At 39.7% G+C, this 21,551-nt stretch overlaps 1 protein-coding gene across 7 annotated transcripts in view; it reads left to right on the top strand.

Annotated features, from left to right (window-relative positions):
- The window catches only part of MARK2 (microtubule affinity regulating kinase 2), a 2,737,523-nt gene that overhangs the window by 2,292,774 nt on the left and 423,198 nt on the right, over positions 1-21,551 (top strand). For 5 of the 7 annotated variants that reach the window (XM_044075616.1, XM_044075618.1, XM_044075620.1 and 2 more), the window contains one exon: positions 14,521-14,547. The exons of the other annotated variants lie outside the window; for them this stretch is intronic. In XM_044075616.1, the coding sequence (XP_043931551.1) occupies positions 14,521-14,547 (27 nt within the window). The remainder of the gene's footprint in view (positions 1-14,520; positions 14,548-21,551) is intronic. 7 annotated transcript variants of the gene reach the window in all.

A 21,551-nucleotide genomic window follows, 5' to 3' on the forward strand; every position in this document is an offset into this window, starting at 1 on the left:
AGTTCTGGATGGTCACGGTGCAGTCCATCTTACCTCTTCTGAAGAAGGAAGATTAAATGTAAAATAACAGAAACAACTACCCAAAAGTGCGGAAACTCAAAACTGGTGAAATAAAAATAGAAAACTCCACCAAACCCTTACAGAACAGTAACACTTGACAAACTTTATTGCAGAAAAAAACTAAGCGCTTTCACCCTGTGGCTCCCAGGACTTCATCAGAGTAACTGTTAAAATACAAATGCAAGCTTAAATAAAATTCTTAACAGTCACATGATCAGTGCAATAGGGAAATTAATGAATGCTTATTTAAAAAGACAGTACATCAGCATGAGCAAAGTGCTGTGTTCAATAGAAATCATATTTAAATATACATGAATGTATATTAGTTCAATTACAGCAAATTGTTATAAAGTGCTAATAAAATAAATGTTATATTAACTTAGTTAAATAACTAATTTAAAATTATTGGATAAAAATATTAGATAAAAATGTTAAATAAAAATACACACTGGTTACACTACATAATACCTACATTATGCTGTATATATTTAGTGAACCAAGGAACCAGAATAAACAGACCTTAAATATATTTTCAAATCTCCAGTGCCCTTAATTTCAACACGAGAGCTAATGAGATGTTGTCATTTATGCCAGGGTAAACAGTGGCATTAGTTCTTAGTTGCCACTCAAACTAGTTTCTCAAGCTATAGGTTCAAGTCTCCACCCCTGCCATAATCAAACACTCTGTCAATGACAAAGAACAGAAATGTTTTGAAATTATTACAGTTCATAGAATGCATATATAATGTATTCTCTTTTTTCTCTTTCTTGATGTCTGTACTATGTTCTAATAATCTTTCTTTAAGTTTCCTAGTGGTTTTACCCACATAGAAAACAGGACAAGACATACAGGTAGCTAAGCAGATCACCATCTTGGTGTTGCATTTGCATTTACCAGGATATGGAAGGGTACGATGATAACCATCAATTGCAACAGATGGATCTGTATTAATAAATTTACAGGCCTTACATGCATTACACTTTGACATTTTGGAGACTAAACCTCTTGTTTTTCTTTGTTGCTTCTCTAATAAGTTTTTAATGTTAGGACCCCTACTGTAAGTAATTATAGGAAACAATCCTAGGATGTTCATAGTGTCTTGATCAAAAATTGTCTTCCAAGTGTTATGAACTATAGATGTAATTGTCAAGGCATCCTTGTTGTATGGGAGAACTAACATACGATCAGTTAACAGAACATTTTTGTTGTTGTTATTACACCTGATTATGTGTTTAGTATTGGAATAAATCTGTTGTTCCTGATGTTCTTCGTTTGCACTGTTGCAGTCATTACATTTGGGTTATCTGCCTGCAGGTAGCCCTCAGACAGCCTGAATATCAAAGTCTTGGATTCCTGCGTCGGATACTGTCCCTTCTTCCTTGACGTCAGGTCGTCAGGGGTATAAAACATGCAGCCGACGCCATTACATCAGTCTTTCTTGCCTCACGGTGCCTGAAGCAGAAGCAGTTCGCAAGTGTCAGTCGGCCGACTCCTGAAATTTTCATTTTCTAGTTTTTCTTCAAAAAAGCTAAGTAGCCTGTTGGGGATCCTTTTTCTTGCTCTTAACCGATGTCAGTAAAAGTTAACAATTGTATTACCTGTGGAAAGCAAATACCTCATAAAGATTTTCATTCATACTGCATTCCTTGCTGTTGGTTTTGCCTTATTCAACCCTCGGACTATTCGTCATCTGTTTATTCTTGCAGCAAATTATTTTGTTACTCTGTTTAACTATCCAGAAATGGCTTCGGTAAGCCATCCGACTACTGATATTCAAAAAAAACGTAACAGTAGAGACAGACTGCATAGGTCCAAAAGTGCCGACGACGCTTCCGTTAAGCTAGTCGCCAGTTCGCCGGTACACAGTGAGGCGCTTTTGCAGCCCCTGATACCCGTTACTTCAGATTCGCAGGCTCCTACTGAGACCCATTCGGAGTCCGGTATGCCGTGAGATGCTTCATCGACTATGGGACCTGCGGATGTCTCTACCTTGGATGTGTCCAGAGCTGTTGTGCAGGCTCCGTCTTCTGTGTGTGTATTCAGGCTAATGGACTTGCATTTCAAACCAACGCCATCTTCTTCTTCAAGGCCTAAAACTTGACCCACGCCTAGAAAACCGATGTCCAAACCACATGGTCAGGCCCGTATGCCTAAAAAACAAATGATAAGAATGGCTGAAGACCTTATTACTTTAAAGGGGAAGCCAGTCTTCTTCCTCTAAGAGACCTAGAACTGATTTTCCTTCTGATTCTTCTCATCAGGATTCTGAAATTTCTGTTTCTTCTGATTTCCAGGATTTGCCCTTATATTCCTATGAGGATTCTGATGCAGAGGATTCCATTTCCTCTGCTTCCTCTCCAGAAGATTTTTTTTTTGCTGAAACCTTGCACACTCTTAGGGAGCATTTCCGCTGGGAAAGCCAGAATTACTCTGACTCCAAAAAGAGGCTTAGGGAATTCTTACTCCTACCTCAACACGGGCCTTTAGCTATCTCTCCTTTCGTGGACATTGTAGATGATACCTTCTTGGAATCTAGCCTGACCCCAGACACTTTACCTCCAGCTCCCAGGAAACCTGACAGGTATTACAGAGTACCTGACTCTCACAAGTTCCTCTTCAAGAATCCTACTGAGGACCCAGAGACCATTTCCCAAGGACCTAAAGGCATTAAGGCTACTACCCAAATCCCTACCCCTCTGATAGGGATTCCAGGGCCTTGGACAGATGGGTTAAGAAGGTATACACTTCTGTTACCTTGGGTTTCATATGTTAAAGTATCAGCAGCATATTATGGGACTACTTAAACAGAAAATGATGTTGATTTCTGACTGTGCTGAAAATAAAGAATTGTAGTTTTTAATGCATTCTGCTGAACAAGATTGTAAACATACTTTGAAATATGGTTTTGACTCTTTAGAAGCATCTTGCAGGGCTACTGTCACTGAGTCTGTGCTTAGAAGGCATGCTTGGCTTAAGGAGCAAAATTTGCCAGGTCATGTTAATGCTAAATACTGGATGCTCCCTTAAACCAAGACGGTCTGTTTGGCAACAAAGCCAAAGAAGTCCTTAAAAAGATGGAGGAAAAAGTTAAATCTATGCAAACTGTTAAAAATTTCCTGCAAGTTCAGCCTCCCAGATTTAGTAGGCATTGGCCTTCTAAGAATTAGTCTTTTAATGTCTCTTCCAGGCCTGCTCAGTCCAAACCCAGGAACAGCAGGCCACCTAGGCTACAGTCCCAAGGTACTCACAGGCCTAAGCAGTGGGGGGCTCCCACTTCCAAAGCTGGAAGTAGTAAGACACCCCCCTATGGAAAAATGTCACAATGAACTTAACCTTAAACCTTTCAAGCCCTGCTCAACTGTTTGCTTCCTTAGGGGGAAAGATCGCCCTGCATGCAAAAAACTGGAAACTCATTACTCAGGACAAATTGGTTTTAAATATAGTTTGTCAAGGATACATGTTCCACTGCCACACCTTACCAACCCCAAACGGTTGGCCAGATCTACCCCCAAATCAGTGAGCAGAGGCTCAACAGCAGGTTCTCTCTCTTCTAAGTATCAGGGCTATTCAACCTGTCCCAGCAGAAGAAAGTGGCAAGGTTTTTACTCCAGACTTTTCCTGGTACCCAGAAAAAACAACTTCCAGCGTCCTGTCTTGGACCTGTACATCCTAAACACCTTTTTGGTAATCCCAAAATTCAAAATGCTAACTCTTCATCAGCTGCTTCCCATGCTAGGCAATAATGCCTGGTTGGCTACACTGGACTTAAAGGAAGCTTATCTGTACATCCCAAGAAGGTAATCCTGCAGAAAACACCTACGATTCAAAGTAGGCTACATGCAGGATCACTTCTCTGCACTGCCCTTTGGCTTATTTTTTGCGCCCAGGGTATTCACAAAATGCCTAGCTCCAGTCATTGCATTCTGCAGGCAAAGTAATATTCAGATATACCCATACCCTGGAAGATTGTCTAATTCAGGCAGAAAGCCAGGACATACTATTAAATCATCTAGCATTTGTAAAGAAACTGCTAACCTCACTGGGGTACACCATACACGAAAAGAAATCTCATCTAGTACACTGCCAACAAATTGTATTCCTGGGAGCAAGCTTGAACACAACTTCCCAGATGGCCTACCTCATGCCAGAGAAACAAGTTTACTTGACAGCCTACTTCAAACTACTGGCCATAAAGACCCATCTATCTGCAAGGGAAATACTGCAAGCCCTGGGGTTCATGGTCTCTTGCATCCTACTAATTCCATATGCAAGGTTGCATATGAGGAAACTACAATGGTATATAAAAAGCCTATGGTGTCAACATTCTCAGGACCTGGAGTCAATGATTCCTATCATTCCTTGTATAAAGACAGAGTTCCTTTGGTGGTCAGAGGCCTGCTACCACAACAAGGGACTGCCATTCACTCTACCCCCTGCCGCCCAAACCCTAACAACAAACTCATCAAGCACTGCATGGGGGGGCTCACTTGGCAGGGCAGTGCATTCATGGCAAATGGAACCCGAGTCTAATGCACCTGCATATCAGTCAAAAAGCAATATTAGCTGTACAGAATTCTCTGACAGCCTTCAAGGACCACATTTTTCCAGGACAATTATTGGTAAAGAAAGACAGCAGCACTGTTATGTGGTACATAAACAAGCAGAGGGGCACCCACTCACACCCCCTTTGCAGACTAGCCATGGCTGTGTGGAACATAGCCTTGAGCTACCATGTGCACCTACAAGCTCAATTCCTGCCAGGCAAGCGAAATTCACTGGTAGACGACCTTAAGCAGAAATCTCATGGACCCACACTAGTGGAAACTAGAACCAAAGATGTTCAACATGTTGAGAAACAAATGAGGGAGCTCAGAGATAGACCTTTTTGCCTCCCCTCAGAACTACCAATTGGACAAATTCTGTACAAGGACTCCCCACAGACAAGCTTGGAAAGTGGATGCCCTGTCCTTCACCTGGGAAGCCTCTCAGTTTATGCCTTTCCCCCTCTACCTCTCTTCTTGAAAGTTCTACTAAAGATCAAACAGGACAAACAAGGAACAATACTCATTGCATCAGACTGGCCACACCAACAGTGGTACCCCCTCTTGTGCAGTGTGTCACTACTGGATCCATGGCACCTGCCTCAGATCCCTTCCCCGCTGTCCCAGCAGGAGGGCCAGATTCTGCACCCTCAGCTTCAAACCCTGAAACTTGCAGCCTGGCTAATTACCTGAGCTTTCCAATACCTTCCCTCAGTAAGCAAGTGCTGGATGTCTTTCTGGAGGCATGGAGGCCTAGTACTAGAAAATCCTATGCTGAAAATTGGAAAAGATACTGTTCCTGGAGCCAGACTCCTATTCTACATTACTTAACAGAGATGCTTCACAAAGGCCTTTCCTTCTCTTCTGTTAAAATTCATGCATCAGCCATTTCAGCACATTATAATATGGAGCCATCCCTCTTCTCTCACCCCCTTCTGAAGCAATTTCTCAGAGGGGCCAAAAATTTAAGACCACCCAGGAGAGCCCCTACTCCAGCCTGGGACCTTAATTTTTTATTGGAAAAGCTCACTCTAGCTCCTTTTGAGCCAGCTGCAACAGCAGAGTTGAAATTCCTATTTTGGAAAACAGCCTTCCTTCTAGCCATCAATTCAGCAAGAAGAGTGTGTGAATTACAGGCCCTCATGGCAGTGGAGCCCTTCATCATCTTCCATGCGGACAGGGTGTCCCTCAGGATCAATCCTTCATGCCCAAGATGGTATCCAGTGTGGCCCTTAATCAGTCCATTCATTTGCCAACCTTCTTTTCTAATCCCCAGAACAAAGGAGAACGAATACTGCACTCCTTTGGATGTGCACAGACAACTTAGATTCAGTTTGGACAGGACTAAGCCTCTCAGGAAAACTGAACAGCTGCTAGTTGCCTTTGTTGCAGGGGCAGAGGGGAAGGCCATTTCAAAGCAAACCATTTCTAAGTGGATAGGCCATTGCATTAATTTTTGCTATAAGCACCATGGAAAACCTACCCCACAGGGGGATAAGATCACATTCCACCAGGACTGCATCTACTTCAACAGCCTTTCTCAGAGGTGTTCCTACCAGGGACATCCTAGAAGCTGCTACCTGGAGTTCTGTTCATACCTTCACGAAGCATTACCACTTGCCTATCTTTTCTAAATCCGGAGCTGCTTTTGTTACTGCAGTCTTGCAGTGCCTTAATAGCTGGCCCTAATGCTCTCTAATTGACTCCTCCCTTCCTTAGCTTTGGGAATCTACCCAAATGTAATGACTGCAACAGTGATACACGAAGAACATAGTACAGTTGTGTACACTTATCATAAATGTAGATGTTCCAGTGTATTCACTGTTGCAGTCCTGGTTATCCTCCCTCCAGCCCCCTGTTTTCTCTTGGCTATACTTTTATTCTTGTTTAGTGTATTTCAGCTTTCTGGTGTATTTGCTTTTTGTTGGAGGTGTAACGTAACATATAATTGCTTCCCATTATGGGGGCACTTGACATCTGGGGCAAGAAGAACTGATGTAATGGCGTCGGCTGCATGTTTTATACCCCTGATGACCTGACGTCATGGAAGGAGGGACAGCATCCAATGCAGGAATCCAAGACTTTGATATTCAGGCCAGCTGAGGGCTACCTGCAGGCAGATAACCCAAATGTAATTACTGCAACAGTGAATACACTCTAACCTACATTTATGGCAACTGTACTTTCTGCATAACATAATTTCTAGTTTTTATCAACATTTTAAATGGGTATTCTCTGTCTTTAAACATGCCAATTAATATTACTGTATATATATCTCATTCTCAAAATCAGTGTCATTGCTTGTTAATATTGAAATTCATACCATTTGCCCTTTCACTATGCTTTTCTTTTGATGCATATGATGGCAAATGTTATAGTGGAGAAAGGAATTACAATATGTTTCCTTCCTAAAAATCATTTATTGTAGTTTCTTGTTAGTCCTATCCCATACCAGTCTTATATTAAGGTAATCTATACTCTCTACAGCTACCTTGTATGTGAACCTTAAAAATGAAGTAGTATGGTTAGGATAAGTGATAAAAGATGCTAGTTCTTCCTGGGTACCTTTCCAAAAAATCAGTATGTCATCCAAATATCTTAGCCGTGTTATAATTTTACTGTAATAATTTGATGGAAACACACATTCCCGTTCCCATTGGGCTAGCACCAAATTGGCATAAATAGGTGCACATTTGGCCCCCATGGCTACCCCTGATATTTGATGAAAAAGTTCTCCCTCAAAACCTACAAAATTGTTGTTCAACACCAAGTCCATTAATTCCACTAATAATTGTCTTTTAACATTGTCTAAATCGTTCTCTACCATTAAGGCTTCCTGAAATAATTTCAAACCTTCATTGTGTGGAATAACTGTAAATAAATTCATTATGTCAATAATGACAAAATCATCTGGAATTACAGTATCCCTCAAAATCTGTAGACAGTGCCATGAATCTTTTAGTACATGAACATAGTTGCTTAGTAATGGTTTACACCAGAAATCAATGTATGCAGCCATAGGTTCTGTTTTGGAGCCTGTTGCTGCCACAATAGGTCTAAATGGTGGGTCTTGTAAATCCTTGTGTATTTTCGGAATCCCAAAGATATAGGGTGTCACAGGGGACTCAACAACCAAATATTTATATTCAACTGAATCCAATACTATTTGAGTTAAAAAAAATTATATAGCATCCAATCAATTTTAGCATATGCTCTACACAATTCATTCTTCAAAAGTCTCTCATAGGTAGAACTGTCATTCAGTAACTCACATATTTTAAATACATAGTCGTCATGGTCCATCAGAACAACCCCCCTGCCCTTGTCAGGTTTCATAGCTCTAACATGGTGGTCATTGCACAATTGCTTGAACGCATCCTTTTCGTTACATGTTAAATTATCACTACCCTTTGTAACATAGTGAAAACTATCACATATCCCTTTCTCACATATAGTATCAAACAGTGCAATAGAATTATTCATTGGTGGAAAAAAAAAAAGTGCTCGCTCTTTTCAGTATTATTTTATCATTAAAAAGTTAATCTTTATTATGAAAAAAAATTCTTAAATTCAGCTGCCTAGTAAAAAGCTTTAAAATAGTAAGAACCTTGGCAATATCCAGTGAAAAACTAGGTACAAAAGCGAAACCTTTGTTAAGAACAGACATGGTTTTCATTTATACACATTTCAGAAAAATTGTAAACAGAAAAAACATCTTTAGTAATGACATTACATCTTAGCTCATCATTAAGTTCAGTGGGTTCAAAGTCTTGGTTTGATGGAAAATAATCAAAAAATGAACCATCACAGCTTATTGGTTCACTTGATATGAGCGATTTCTCCATTGTCCCCCCACCCACACACACACACACAGTTCCTCTGATTCCCCTGGTTTCTGTTGATTAATCTCTGCGAACTTCTGAATAGTTCTGGTGATGCTAAAAAATTACTTTCCCTGTTTTTAACATTCATATCATTATGACCTGTGTCATCAGAAAGTTGCTCACCAGTGTCATTATAATTACTGACATTGTTACTGTTTTTATTAAAACCTTTGTTTCTGTAAGTAGGTAAAGGGTATACTGTTTTGTTAGCATATTCATGTGTATCCCTTTGTAACTTTTTTAGTTTTCTAGCAATGTTCTGTTTCACTAATTTATCAGAATCATTTAGAGTAGATGTGTACAGTTGTTTGTTTGCCTCAATTAACAAGTCCTTCATAATACCCACAATAAAGGAGAAAAAGGTGCAATTGCAGCTTAAAAAACTATCCACACCTCAACTGAACTCCAGTTTTTTTAAGTCCTTCATAATGTTATTGTTCATATCAGTCAATTGCTTTTCTAAGCTCAACAGTTTACGCTCATTTTCTTTAATAATGATACATACCGATTCCAGACCAGTGCGATCGAAAAACTCCAACAGTTCACCATGCAAAACAGAGCCTGGTTCAATTCCATTCTGGAACTTCCAAAGTCTCAAACCCTTGGGAACCTGCTTCAGCTCTAAGGAACGTTTTAAAAACAAATCATCAGCTTGAAGTGCCTTAAACCTGGTAAGTACCTTCTCAAAAGTTCCGCAACTGATTGCGGACAGTGCCATGTCCTTCCCCTGTTCAGGGCAGTTAGACAAATCCATTTGTGGTGTTAGTAAGGCAAGCGAAAAGGAAGGGACATCAGCATCTCTTGCATTGATATTACATCCATTACGGGACCGGTTAGTCACCTCAGATCCACTGTTTGATGTCCCCGGGCATCGAGGCATAGTATGCAATGTCAGCAGTTCCATTTCGGTGTCAGATATAATGGAATTGTCCAAATTACCAGCACAACAATGTTTTGCTGTTTAACTAAATGTAACAATTCTTCCACCTTCTTAAGTAATCCTTCCATGATGGAAAATACACAAAAAAACGACTGTAGTGGGTGTGGGGTGAAGATAACTATGAAAAATAACAGAAACAACCACCCAAAAGATGGTTGAGTTGGATGGAGACTTGAACCTATATCTTGAGAAACTAGAGTTTGAGTGGCAACTAAGAACTAATGCCACTTTTTATCCTGGCATAAATGACAACATCTCATTTGCTCCGGTGTTGAAATTAAGGGCACTGGAGATTTGAAAATATATTTAAGGTCTGTTTATTCTGGTTCCTTGGTTCCCTAAATACATACAGCATAATGCAGGTATTATGTAGTGTAACCAGTGTGTATTTTTATTTAACATTTTTATCCAATAATTTTAAATTAGTTATTTTTAACTAAGTTAATATAATAGTGCTAATAAAATTGTTTTTATTAGCACTAGCACTTTATAACAATTTGCTATAAATGAACTAATATACATTCATGTATATTTAAATGTGATTTCTACTGAACACAGCACTTTGCTCATGCAGATGTACTGTTTTTTTAAATAAGTATTCATTCATTTCCCTATTGCATTTATCATGTGACTGTGTCAAATTTATTTAAGCTTTCATTTGAATTTTAACAGTTACTCTGATGAAGATTAAATGTACTCCGTAAACCTCAAGGATGCTTACTGTCATATCAAGATAGACTGGTGTTCCTTGAGGTTTCTTCGCATTTGGCTGGGCGCCATTCATTACCAGTTCAAGGATCTGCCAATTCGTCTTACCACAGCCCCTCAGGTGTTTGCCAACTCCATGGCGCTGGCTGCAGGGTTCTCAGGTCTGTCCATACCTGGAAGATTTGCTCCTTACTGCCACCCACATCGTTGATTTCAGCCAGGGACTCCTTAATTCAGCTGTGCTACAGTTTAAACATTACATTCAACTATCCAAAATTGAACCTTCTGCCTGAGAGAGTTCTAGATTTCATAAGGTGTCCTTTAGACACAATTCATCAAATCACCAGACTCAAGAGTTTTCAGTCTTCAGGCTCGGCCCTTGTCCATGCTCGAAACTCTGAAACCACCAGCTTATGCAGTTATGAAGTTTCTGGATCATTTGGCAGCACCAATAGCACTGGTTGCTTTAGCCGGATACCACATGAGGACTCAGCAATGGACCCTGGCTGTTCAGTGGTCCCTCCTGATTCATCTTTTGAAGTTCCCTATATGGTTTATAAAAGTGTATCATGAGCAGATTCAATTGTAGATGCAGTCTCCCTTGGTAACTGAAGGGAGACAATTTGTAATTCTTTCTCCTTCGGCCATGGCCACCATGGACGCCTCCCTCCTAGGGTGGGGTTATTTCAGGGGTAGGATAGTAAGGGTCCCGATCTTACACAGAGGCCCACACATTCACATCAGTGTTGTGGAGATGAGAGTAGTCCTCCTTGCATTGCAGGCTTTTCAAATTGCCATTCCCAGGGATGTGATTGCAATACAGATGGACAATATTTTGGTCGTCTGATATGTTAACAAACGGTGGGATCACATTCTATTTGTCAGAAGGTCATGAGAATTCTGGTAGCAACGAGTATCCTGGGAAAGTCCAACATTCTGGCAGACAGCATCAGCAGAAGCATTTTGTTGCCTGACAAGTGGTCCCCAAAGCTGTCAGTGTCGGCTCGAATCTTTCATCATTGGGCCAGTTTGTGTTGTGACCTGTTTGCCTTCCCATCCAACCCCAAGTGTACAGCTATTATGCCATTGTTCCCCCTCCAGGTCAGTCAACTAGGGAAGCTGTGGTGCTTGCTTGGCCCCTGGGACTTCGTGATGGTAAAGTTTCTACAGAAAGTAGCCTAATGCAGAGCTACAGTGATCCTCATTGCCCCATTATGGCCTCTGGTGTGGTTTCTCTTCCTTTGGCCTCTTCTGAAATACCCCCTTTGGTACTGTATCCCTTTAGGATATAATTTCTCATCCAGCAAGTCTGGATCCCCCCAGTCTTCAGTCCCTCAAGTTGATCACATGGTTCCTCCAGTTCCTCTCATGGCCAGGAATCCCAAGCTTTTGCAGGCATTTGTTCATATATTGCTTTCTTCTCAGAAGGAGTCCACTAAAATGTATATACCAGTAAGTGGAAAAGGTTTATTCAGTGTGCTGAGGCTTGTGGACTTGACCCTTTTTCCTGCCCCTTTGGAGTCCGTCTTGGATTTTCTTTTTAACCATTAAAGTACAGTTCGCGGCCAGTTCTAACTTTCATATTGGGAGAGGTAGACTTTTCTTAAGATCTCTAAGGCATTTTTTAAAGGTATTTTTATACTTCGTCCCCCAGAGGGCATTTCTAACTTTCACATTGGTAGGGATAGGCTTTTCTCAGGATCTCCAGAGCATTTCTCAAAGGTACTTTTCCACTCTTTCCCCCAGTACAGGATCCAATCCCTGTCTGGGGTCTGCCCATCAATTCTACAGGTTCTAGCTGGTCCTTCATATGAACCTTTTTGCCTCTTCGGATTTGAAGCTTTTGACTTGGAAACCTTTTTTGGTGGCTGTTACATCTGCAAGAAGGGTTTCAGAGTTGCAAGTACTTGATTCTTCACCCCCCCCTTATTTTTTTTCCATAAAGACAGGGTTTTTCTGTGTGTGAACCCTTCCTTTTTGTCCAGAGTAGCTTCCAAGAGTAACTGTGACATTTCCATTCATCTTCCTGTATTTTTTTTATCATGTTTCTAACAAAAGACATCTTTTAGGCAGTCTAGGGTCTATCTTGACCTCACCAAGTCTTTCAGGAAGTCACATCATTTGTTAGTCTCCTTTTCAAAATCCAGGCTGGGTGTTCTTGTGTCTAAAGTGACGTTATCCAAGTGGTTGTAAGACTCCATTTTTTTTTTTTTTTTTTTTTTTTTTTTTTTTTTTTGCATATTCCTAGCAAGGCAAAACTCTTCTTCGTGGACGTAAAGGTCATTCATCAAGGGCTGTAGCTTCTTCTACAGCTTTTCTTTCTAGAGTTCTTAAGGACGATATTTGGGCTGCTGCCACTTGTTTGGGTCACCACACCTTTGTGTCTCATTATAAACTGGACATTCTGTCTAGGTCCAGGGCTTCCTTTGACTCCATTGTGTTGTGGAATATCCTACCTTTGCTCCTCCAGAGGAATGTTCGTGGCTGGAGACTTTGTCCCACACGATGAAGCCAGACAACATCGAATATGAACGTTATGTACATACTATAACAATAGATTTGTGTTGTCTGTGGTTCATCCTCCTACCCTTGCCCTCTTTGCTGACATGATGAGTCTTTCCTGCTTTGATGACCGGACATTGGAGGTTGCTTATTTCACTTTTTGGAGTCTTGCTTTCCCCTTGGTTGTCTTATTCCAGTTGGTGGGAGGTCTATTTTTAGTTGTGTATGTTTTATTTCTCTCAAGGGGCAAACTCCATCTGGGGGAACTAATGAAGGATCAGGGAATTATAAGTAAGGGAGGCAGGGCCAAACCGGCTAAAGACTTTTGAATTGGCCATTGTCTGATCCAGAGTCCCACAGGTTAAACCAGATGGAGACAGACAATACAGATCTGTTGTTGTGGTAAGTACATAACTTTCATTTTCAGGTTAGAGGTGCAGGAGTAGGCAAAATCAGTAAGAAAAGAAAACAGTTAAGCAAGCAAAAAAAAAGTTTTCTGGAAGACAGTGGCATAATAATTGTCATCAGAAATTGTTTATATAGTAACCAGCCCTCTCTAACCAAAGATAACTGCTTTTGTGCAGAAAAGTACCATCACTTTCCTTAAGTTGAGCAGTAAACTTGACCTAAGCAGAGATGCTGTTCTGCAAAAGATCAGCATTAAGAAAAACATCTGTACATGTATGTTCATTTCACAAGTATTCTCTTTTCAAAGATCGTCACTAACAAAAGGATGAACAACTTTCTTGAGTTAGTGGTGGTAAATATTGAATCATACATAATCCCAAAAAGTCCCAAATACAGAGTTAATCTATGAAAGACAATGTGTGTAAACACAACACTCTTGCATGTAATAGCTGAACCACTGACAAATTAAAGGTTCAACAGGCAGTTTTATAAGTTGTGTGTTATAACTGTTCAGGCTATGGTTAGTGAGGCAAGTGATAAATGTTGAGGCCAGAAAACTAAGAACATGTCATACTGCAAACATTTACTGAGTTCGGCTCATGTCATTTGTGATGTCAGGAAGAACTGTGGGAAATATTTTTATACTAGTGCCTGCAGCTGGAGATAGATCAGCTGTTTGGTTCTTCTCTTTGACATTTCCTCAAAGATCATATGTTGTGCTGAATTCCAGTCTAACAGCTGACAGACTGATCATACTATGTTGTATTACAGAAAAGAACATGGCGAGTTTTAAAAGATGAGTGTAGGTTCAAAGCTGTCATGCCCTGTGGGTGGAACCTCAAGAATGCATAGTTGGAGTGAGACTTTGAGTCTTGGTGATAGTAGCCCAGGTTTTATGGGAACCCATCACACAGCTTTCAAGATTTATTCAGATTGCCAGCTTATTTTTAAAAATCTATTTTGACCTTTAGCACAACCATTCACATACTACACTTAATTTTGTTTGGTAGTAAACATATTTAACATTGTGTAATGCTGCCATAAGGTACATGCCCTCCCTTTCTTCTGGATGCTTACCTTAAATTTTTGCTGAAGCATTATCTGATAGGAAATGTTTTGTTTGCATTTCAAGGGTTTATTGTTGAGTTGAACTGGAGTCTAAAGGTAAAGCTGCCAGGTAGTTTGATAACAAAGTTTTAGAATTTAATGCATTTGGTGTACTTATTTGTGCACTTCACTTGCCAGTCCATACCAGGTAATGGTAAGTAGCTGGTGCTTTCAGCATTATGATGGTTATTTACTCTTGCCAAATGCATTGTAAAATATTGAATGTGTAAGTAGTAATTGGTGATGGTGACAAGTCTTGTTGAAGTATGCTTCATAGAGGTATCCAATAAGCAACTTTGGAAGCATTCTATGCTTTGCTTATGTTTCAGTCATTTTTTACTCATTTCTTTTTTATTATTTTTTTTGTAGAAATCTGTCTTTCAGGTTTTCCAGAAGGTAGGAGCATACACTATGTGTCTTTGCAGATTTTATTCATGTTCTTTTTTTTTCTTTCATTTGTATTACTAACCACCTCACTGTATGCCCTCTTTTTATCCATCCCTCCTTCCTGTTGTGCTCTTGCATTGCACATAGCTGCTAATACAGTCTGTTCTAATGGGCAGGCTCTAGCAGAGGAAAGAAGCAGTGTTTTATTATCTCACCGAGGGAAGAGGTCTGTTTCAAACACTCCAGGTACAAGGTAGCATGGTACACATTCATTCTTTATTTCCTAAATGAGACTAAAGTAGGCCGTAACGGTCTACAGTAAGCAATTTTCCACATGGTTCCTTAAAAAAAATACTCTGCCAAGAACCTGAAGAGTAAATGCCCAGACATGTTAGTTTCAGTAATATTAGATTTTAATCATGCACTGAATGAAAAGAAGGCACACAGACCATTGATAGCTTGGGTCTCATTTTTCTTATAGGCCTGAAAAATTTAAGTCCGCATCCCACTCATGGCTTAAGGGTGTATGTGAAGGAGCACTGGATATGTACACACTTTAAAAGGGAGTTTCTTGGTTTCTGTTTGGATGACCTTTTCTGATCTTTTAACAGTTCTCTTTTGATGAGACTAATGAGTGCATGCATGCCATTGGAATAAAATCAGTTTCTTTACTTTATCTTAAGCAGGTGTGAAATTCAGACCAGAGTATTTTTTTTTTGTTCACCACTGTTGAATGGCTGTGGTGAAACAACCCACACAGCAATATGAGTGACATCTTACATTTTATATGTTTGTTTTGTGGTATTTTATTGTTTGTGCTAACCTTGGCCACTGACTTATATCACCTCCAGTGTTAGCTCCATATGTTCTTCTTCCTCTGTAGCTCCCATGCCTTGAATTGTTCCCCAGTGTGTCCCACTTAGGAAGGGTCTCACTTCCAGGAAAGCTCCTGTACATGGACGGCTTCCATTTTCCACGTACAGGCTTCAGGGTGCATAAAACCAATTAGGCATTGCAAAGCAGGATGGGCCAGGAGAGAAACCATTGTACTGAAGCTTGTGGTGTTTTGTATAAACTTGCCTGCCACCCCCAAGCATGCTGACACATTTGTATAGGCTTCAGTGGGAAAAGAGGTGTGGTCTTTGAAGACATACCTGCGTTGAGCACTAGAGTAGCTGTGCCTCCTCAGTCATCCAACATGCAAAGCTTGACAGTCTCTTTGAGCCTTAGCCTCACATATTGGTGAGCTGTCTGCCCTCATAAGCATGCCCAGCGCTATCAGTCATCCTGGTCAATAATTGATTCCATGTCACCTTGACTGTCATTACAGCTTTGTCCTTCTCTGCCACCAGAGCTGGCTGTTTATTTTTAAGGAAAATACGGAGCTTCCCCCAAATCTGTTTTTCACTAATTGCAGTCTTGGTTCTCAACCAACAGATTAATGTAAGCATTTCATTGGCAGCAATTCTTTTTTAATTATTCATCGTATCATTTTAGGAGGGAAAATGCTGATAGCTGTGCTTGTGGACAAAGACCTGTAGTCTGGCCTGTAACATAACTGTATGTGCAGAGCATTAGTGTCTTTAGAAAATATTCGCAGTAGTAGCCAGTATTTTTCCTCCTGAAGATTGAAGTAAGAAAGATGTGTAATGATAAAAACAGAGCATCATCAGTTAAATAGTAGAACAGGGCATAGAGCTGCCATTCATGTTTGCTAGAAACATTTTTCCCTATATGTTCTCATTTGCTGGTCATTTCTAAATTGCTTTTGCCATTTCTTTTGTGTAATAGGCAAGCTTATAGGATTATGCCATAAGCTTCCTGTGGAATTAAGTGTTCATCCTCAGTACTGTAATAGTATACTTATGGCCGATTGTAAAAGACTTTTTAACCTCATAGTTACTAGATGTCATTTGTGTGTCATTCATTGCTTTTCCTCACAGGACAAAATCAACATCAACATAGGTTCATAGGTGTGTACTAGGCTAATAGCCCTGGGACCTTTACAAGCTTAGCCATAAGATTACCCTGGCATAGTGCCACCCGAACTTAGTTCCCAGTGCCTCTGTCGAGTAGAGCCACTAGAGTTATCCCCGGGGTGAATTTTCTGTTTCCCATCCACTCATCAAGATTTCTCTTGAAGAGGGTCAGCAAGGTGCTCCACTTGACATGTATGGGAAGTCTGTTCCATAGCATGGGCAGTCTATGGGTTATGAACCTGTCTCTCCAACATGTTCTGTTAATTGTGGTAATGAGGTTGAGGTCTCTGGAGTGTGTGGTGCGGAGGGATTGGGATTTCTTTAGATGTAGTATTTCTAACAGCTGGGTCAGACATGGCTTTGTAAGTCGAGCAGAGATCGCCTCTAAGTAGGCGATATGAGACAGAGAATAGTTGGAGTTTTTTGAGTCTGTCCATATAGGACAAGTGTTTAAGGCTTAGTATCCTCTCTGTGTGGTACTTTTGCTGCCTCTCCAGTTGTTGCAGGTGTCTAGTGAGGTATTAGAATAAAAAACACCCGTATTAGTTTGTCATATCTAAGTATTCCACACTGGTAATAAATGTATTGAACAAACTAGGGGCTATAATTGACTCTCTGGCTGACACAGACATCCTCCAAAAGGGTCTCACTGAGACAGATACCTGGTGTCAAAACCATGGCCTCAAGCTAAGTGCCAAAAAGTGCATAGTCATCCCCTTTGGAAAAAACTAAGTACCCACAAACTGCCACATAATATGGAAGACATAATAAGGGATCTGGGGATCCAAGTAGATAGCAATCTCTCCTTTGATAATCACATTGCCAAAGTGGTTAGAAAATCCTTCTATGTGGCCCACTTAATCACAAAAGGGTTTGCATCCAGATCAAGAGAGATCATTGTGCCCCTCTACTCATCACTCATCAGACCCATCATAGAGTACAATGCCTCATTTGGGATTTACCTTACAAGGCACCTGCAACAGCTGGAAAGACCACAGAAGTACCTCACCAAGAGGATCACTGGCCTCAAACAGATGCCCTATGCAGCTCGACTGAAGAAACTCCAGCTGTACTCTGTTGCATACCGCCTACTTAGAGGTGATCTCTGCCTGACATGCAAGGCCATGTCCAACCCAGAATTGATGGACATGCTCCACCTAATGAATACCATATCCCCTCGAACCACATGCTCTAGGGATCTAAACCTCACCACAACAATAAATAGGACATGCTGGAGGGATAGATTCCTGTCCCAGAGACTTCCCATGCTTTGGAACAATATTCCAATCTGCATTAGGCAGTAGAGTGGATGGGAAACAGAGTTTACCCCGGGGATCACTCCAATGGCTCTGCTGGACAAGAGGCACAGGGAACTAATCTAAGGGTGCAGCAAAAGCCAACACATTCTGTCTAGGCTTATAAATGCCTTTGGGCAGATATCCTAGTACCTACCTATGAACCTATGTGTTAGGCATGATTCTCTTGGTTATTTTGGCAAACAAGTGTCCAGCATATGTTTCGTTTTCCTTACAGGAAACTAAAACACCAAAGGGTTTGTGGCAGGCTTTTACATGGTATTTTCCATCTCATACCAATGTACTAAAAGCACATATCTGTAGAGCAAATAACTGCAGTTACAAACAGGCTCTGTACATTTTTAATCAGCTTTAATGCGAGTAGCAATTACCCATATTATTAGAATCCTGTTCACAAAAACGATGGAAAAAAATGCAAAAGTGAACTACTGTAAAATCGGTTCCAAGTGAGACAGACAAAATTCTTTTATCAAAATTAATTTTGATTAAAGTATTTTGTCTGTATCACTTGGAGCCATTTTTATTTTACCATATTATTAGAATTCTTGTGTGTCTTTGAAAATGCTGCAAGGTCTGGATTAGTCTGTGGAGACCTTCAGAAACGAACATGAGATCTTTGAGTGCTTAATGTGTTTTGGCATTCTCTGGTTGTAGTGTTTTGTACAATTAAGTTAGTGTATTTATTGCTGTTTAAAGTTGTTTATAAAGTTTTTTATATGTCATGATAGGTGAACATATGAGAAGTGGGAAATGGGGTGATATTAGAGGAAGATATGGAGAGTGAGACACATTCTCCAGCCTGTAATTGGTGGTGATGGGCTGAAGTTGCAGTAAATCTTCAATGTGAAAAAAAAGGAACTTCCTTGGGAGGGATTTGTATAATCTGAAGCATTTATCAGAAGTGTTGAGAATTCAAGACTTTTGCATCTATTTATTTGTTGCCTTACTTTTGTTAATCAAGGATATCCAACTGGACAAAAATGTTCCATTTGACATGCAGTTTAAAGACAGAGTTAACAATAGAAATATATTTGTAAACATTCTATGTACTTAGTGTTCTATTATAAAGAAAGCATAAATAGTAGTTGATCAATTTTTTGCATGACCAGTATGATACCATTTTATTGGATGAGCAAACTGTGTGCGAGGCAAGAGAGCAGGCAGTTAAATCCTATGTACATTATTTTGTACTCGTCGAACTGTAGCTTGTTTCTCTGTAAGATAAAACTAGGTGAAAGAATTTGAAGCTGTGAGGATTGCTGGAAGGCATACCTCTCAAGTGTCAACTGTACAGATTTTTGCAGAATGTCCAAAATGTTGCCTCATATTTTTGATCCATTCCTCATAAAACTTTTTTTATTTTATTTTTTTTTTTTTGGCGAATCACTGAGGACTGAAGTCAATAAATGAGACATTTGAGTTTCAGAAAATGCATGTTAACACAATACCTGTTAATTACAGCAACATTCTAAGTTTATAAGAGTAATATTTAAAATCTTTCCCTATTTTTGGGTCTTTGCCCCCCTATTATTTTTAAGTCTATCCAGAGTTCTTGCGCTGAGAGGTTGAGAGGTACGCTGGAAGGCGAGGAAGGGGAAACTGTTTGCATTTAGTTAAAACAGCACTCCGGATCCGGACTGATTTTAAAAAGAGGTCATTTGGTAGAAAAAAAGCTTGTTGGTTGTCTCAGTTTCTGGGTTAGAGAAAGAGAAAGTATAGTAAGTTGAGAAAAATATTGTTTGAATTTGCAACGTGGTATGAAAAGGGGCATATTTTGTACCAGTTTTGGCAGCTAGTAAGTTTCTGTAGTGTGGATAGGTTGATAAGTGCTTAGTGATCAGTTTCTCAGAATCTGCACTGTAGCAGAGATTGCAGTTTGAGAGACAATCAGGGAGTGCAGGAAATGGAATATTAAATATCCTAACAACCCCCCACAGTGTAGAAAGTGTTTGTTTATATTTTTAACCAGAAAGCATGCATTTGTTACAGCTGGAGAGTTTGCAGTAGCCAGATATGGAGAACCATCTGAAGGGACTGATCCTGTGATGGAGGAAATTGAACAGCTGATAGACCTTTTGAGCTGAATGAAAGTAGGCGATGAGTGGGAAAAACAGATTAACATCTCCATCTATAATGATCAGTCTTTTTTCATTGACTAGTGTTGAATGGTCTGTGAGGACACATTTAACTAACTTGATTGAAATATTTGCATGCTTAGTCTGTCTTTGAGTATGTGTAATTCAATGATATTACCTAAAGAAGAGTTGTATTACATGTATCCACTTGCTGAAGTTTTATTTTAGGGGCTAGTTTGTGATTTAGGAAATGCGTGTTTTGATTGAAAAGACCAGTCTTAATTGATGACTTTTCAACTTATGTGATTACTACCTTCAGATGTGTAGGAAACTAATATAGAAAGACTGAATAATTAACAGCAAAAAAAAAAAAACATAGTGTTGTCTTAAATCTTTACGTATTAAAATATATTTAAGCTGCTCTTGAGTATCCATATCATAGGCTTATTTATTTTTATTTTACATTTGTTTACCAGGAAAGTTTTATTGGACACGTCCTTTTTCAGCAGAGGCCCAGGGAGAAAAGCTCTAAATTGAAACAAAACAGAAATACAATATATAAGTAGACTATATAGGGCACATAAGTTAAAATACTGTCTAGATACAGTTTGGACAAGCAGTTATACATACAGACTAGTTAAAGAATATCAAGTTTAGCTAGTAGACAGTAATTCTTAACCTAATCGATAGAATCAGAAGATTAAATGAGTAGAAAGACATTGCATCATTAAAACTTTCTGTATAAGAAAATAGAGAGATCAATATGACAGTTACACAAATTCTGAACACATGTTTACTAAGAAATTGAATTGTCAAGTCTTAATATGCCATCAACTCTACAGTGTTATAGTACTATGGAGTGTTAGTTTGCAGAGAGACATAGTCAGTAGAATAGACAAAGGGGGGATGGATTTGTCCACAAGTGAAACAAAGTAGTAGCATAGTCAGAGGGAGAGGTTAGTCTGGTGCAGAGCACGGACACAGTCATTTATTGAAGAAGTGGCTTTTTAGTGTTTTTAAACTGGGCTAGTGATGTAACCATTGTAATGTTTTCTGGTAGTGCGTTCCAGATTTTACCTATATAATGTGAGAAGAGGGAATCTCCAGCTTGGTTTTTGGTTATATTGATTTTTAAGTGATGTTTGTTAGTGGATCGTAGGGTTCTGTTAGTGACATATGGTTGAAGAAATACTTGTAGGGCAGGTTTTTTCTCAGGTTCATAGAGTATTTTATGAGCCATGGTTAACTGGATGTAGTGAAGACGGTGGGGGGACCCTAGCCAGTTGAGTTGCTTGAATGCTGTACAGTGGTGAGCTGCAGCTGGTAGCTTTGTAGCATTTCTTGCAATTTTGTTGTAACAAGATTCAAGTTTTGCTAGCTCAGATTTTTTTTAGATTTGTGAGTATGGGAGCTGCATACAGCAGTGTGGAGATTAAATGAGATTGGGCAAAGATAGTTTTAGTATTTTTAGTGAAGTAGTGTTTGTTCTTAAACAGTGTTCTGAGTTTTTTTGTGTACTTTCTTTACTGTTAGGGAAATATGAAGATCAAATTTTAAGTTGTAATCAGTTTCGACTCCTAAAAGTTTGGTGTGTGGAGGTAGGGCGATGATGGTGTTATTCAGTGATACAGTGTTGAATTAGT

The sequence above is a fragment of the Protopterus annectens genome, chromosome 6.part1 (genome assembly GCF_019279795.1).
Source record: "Protopterus annectens isolate FY-2018-M chromosome 6.part1, PAN1.0, whole genome shotgun sequence".
Classification (NCBI taxonomy): domain Eukaryota; kingdom Metazoa; phylum Chordata; order Ceratodontiformes; family Protopteridae; genus Protopterus; species Protopterus annectens.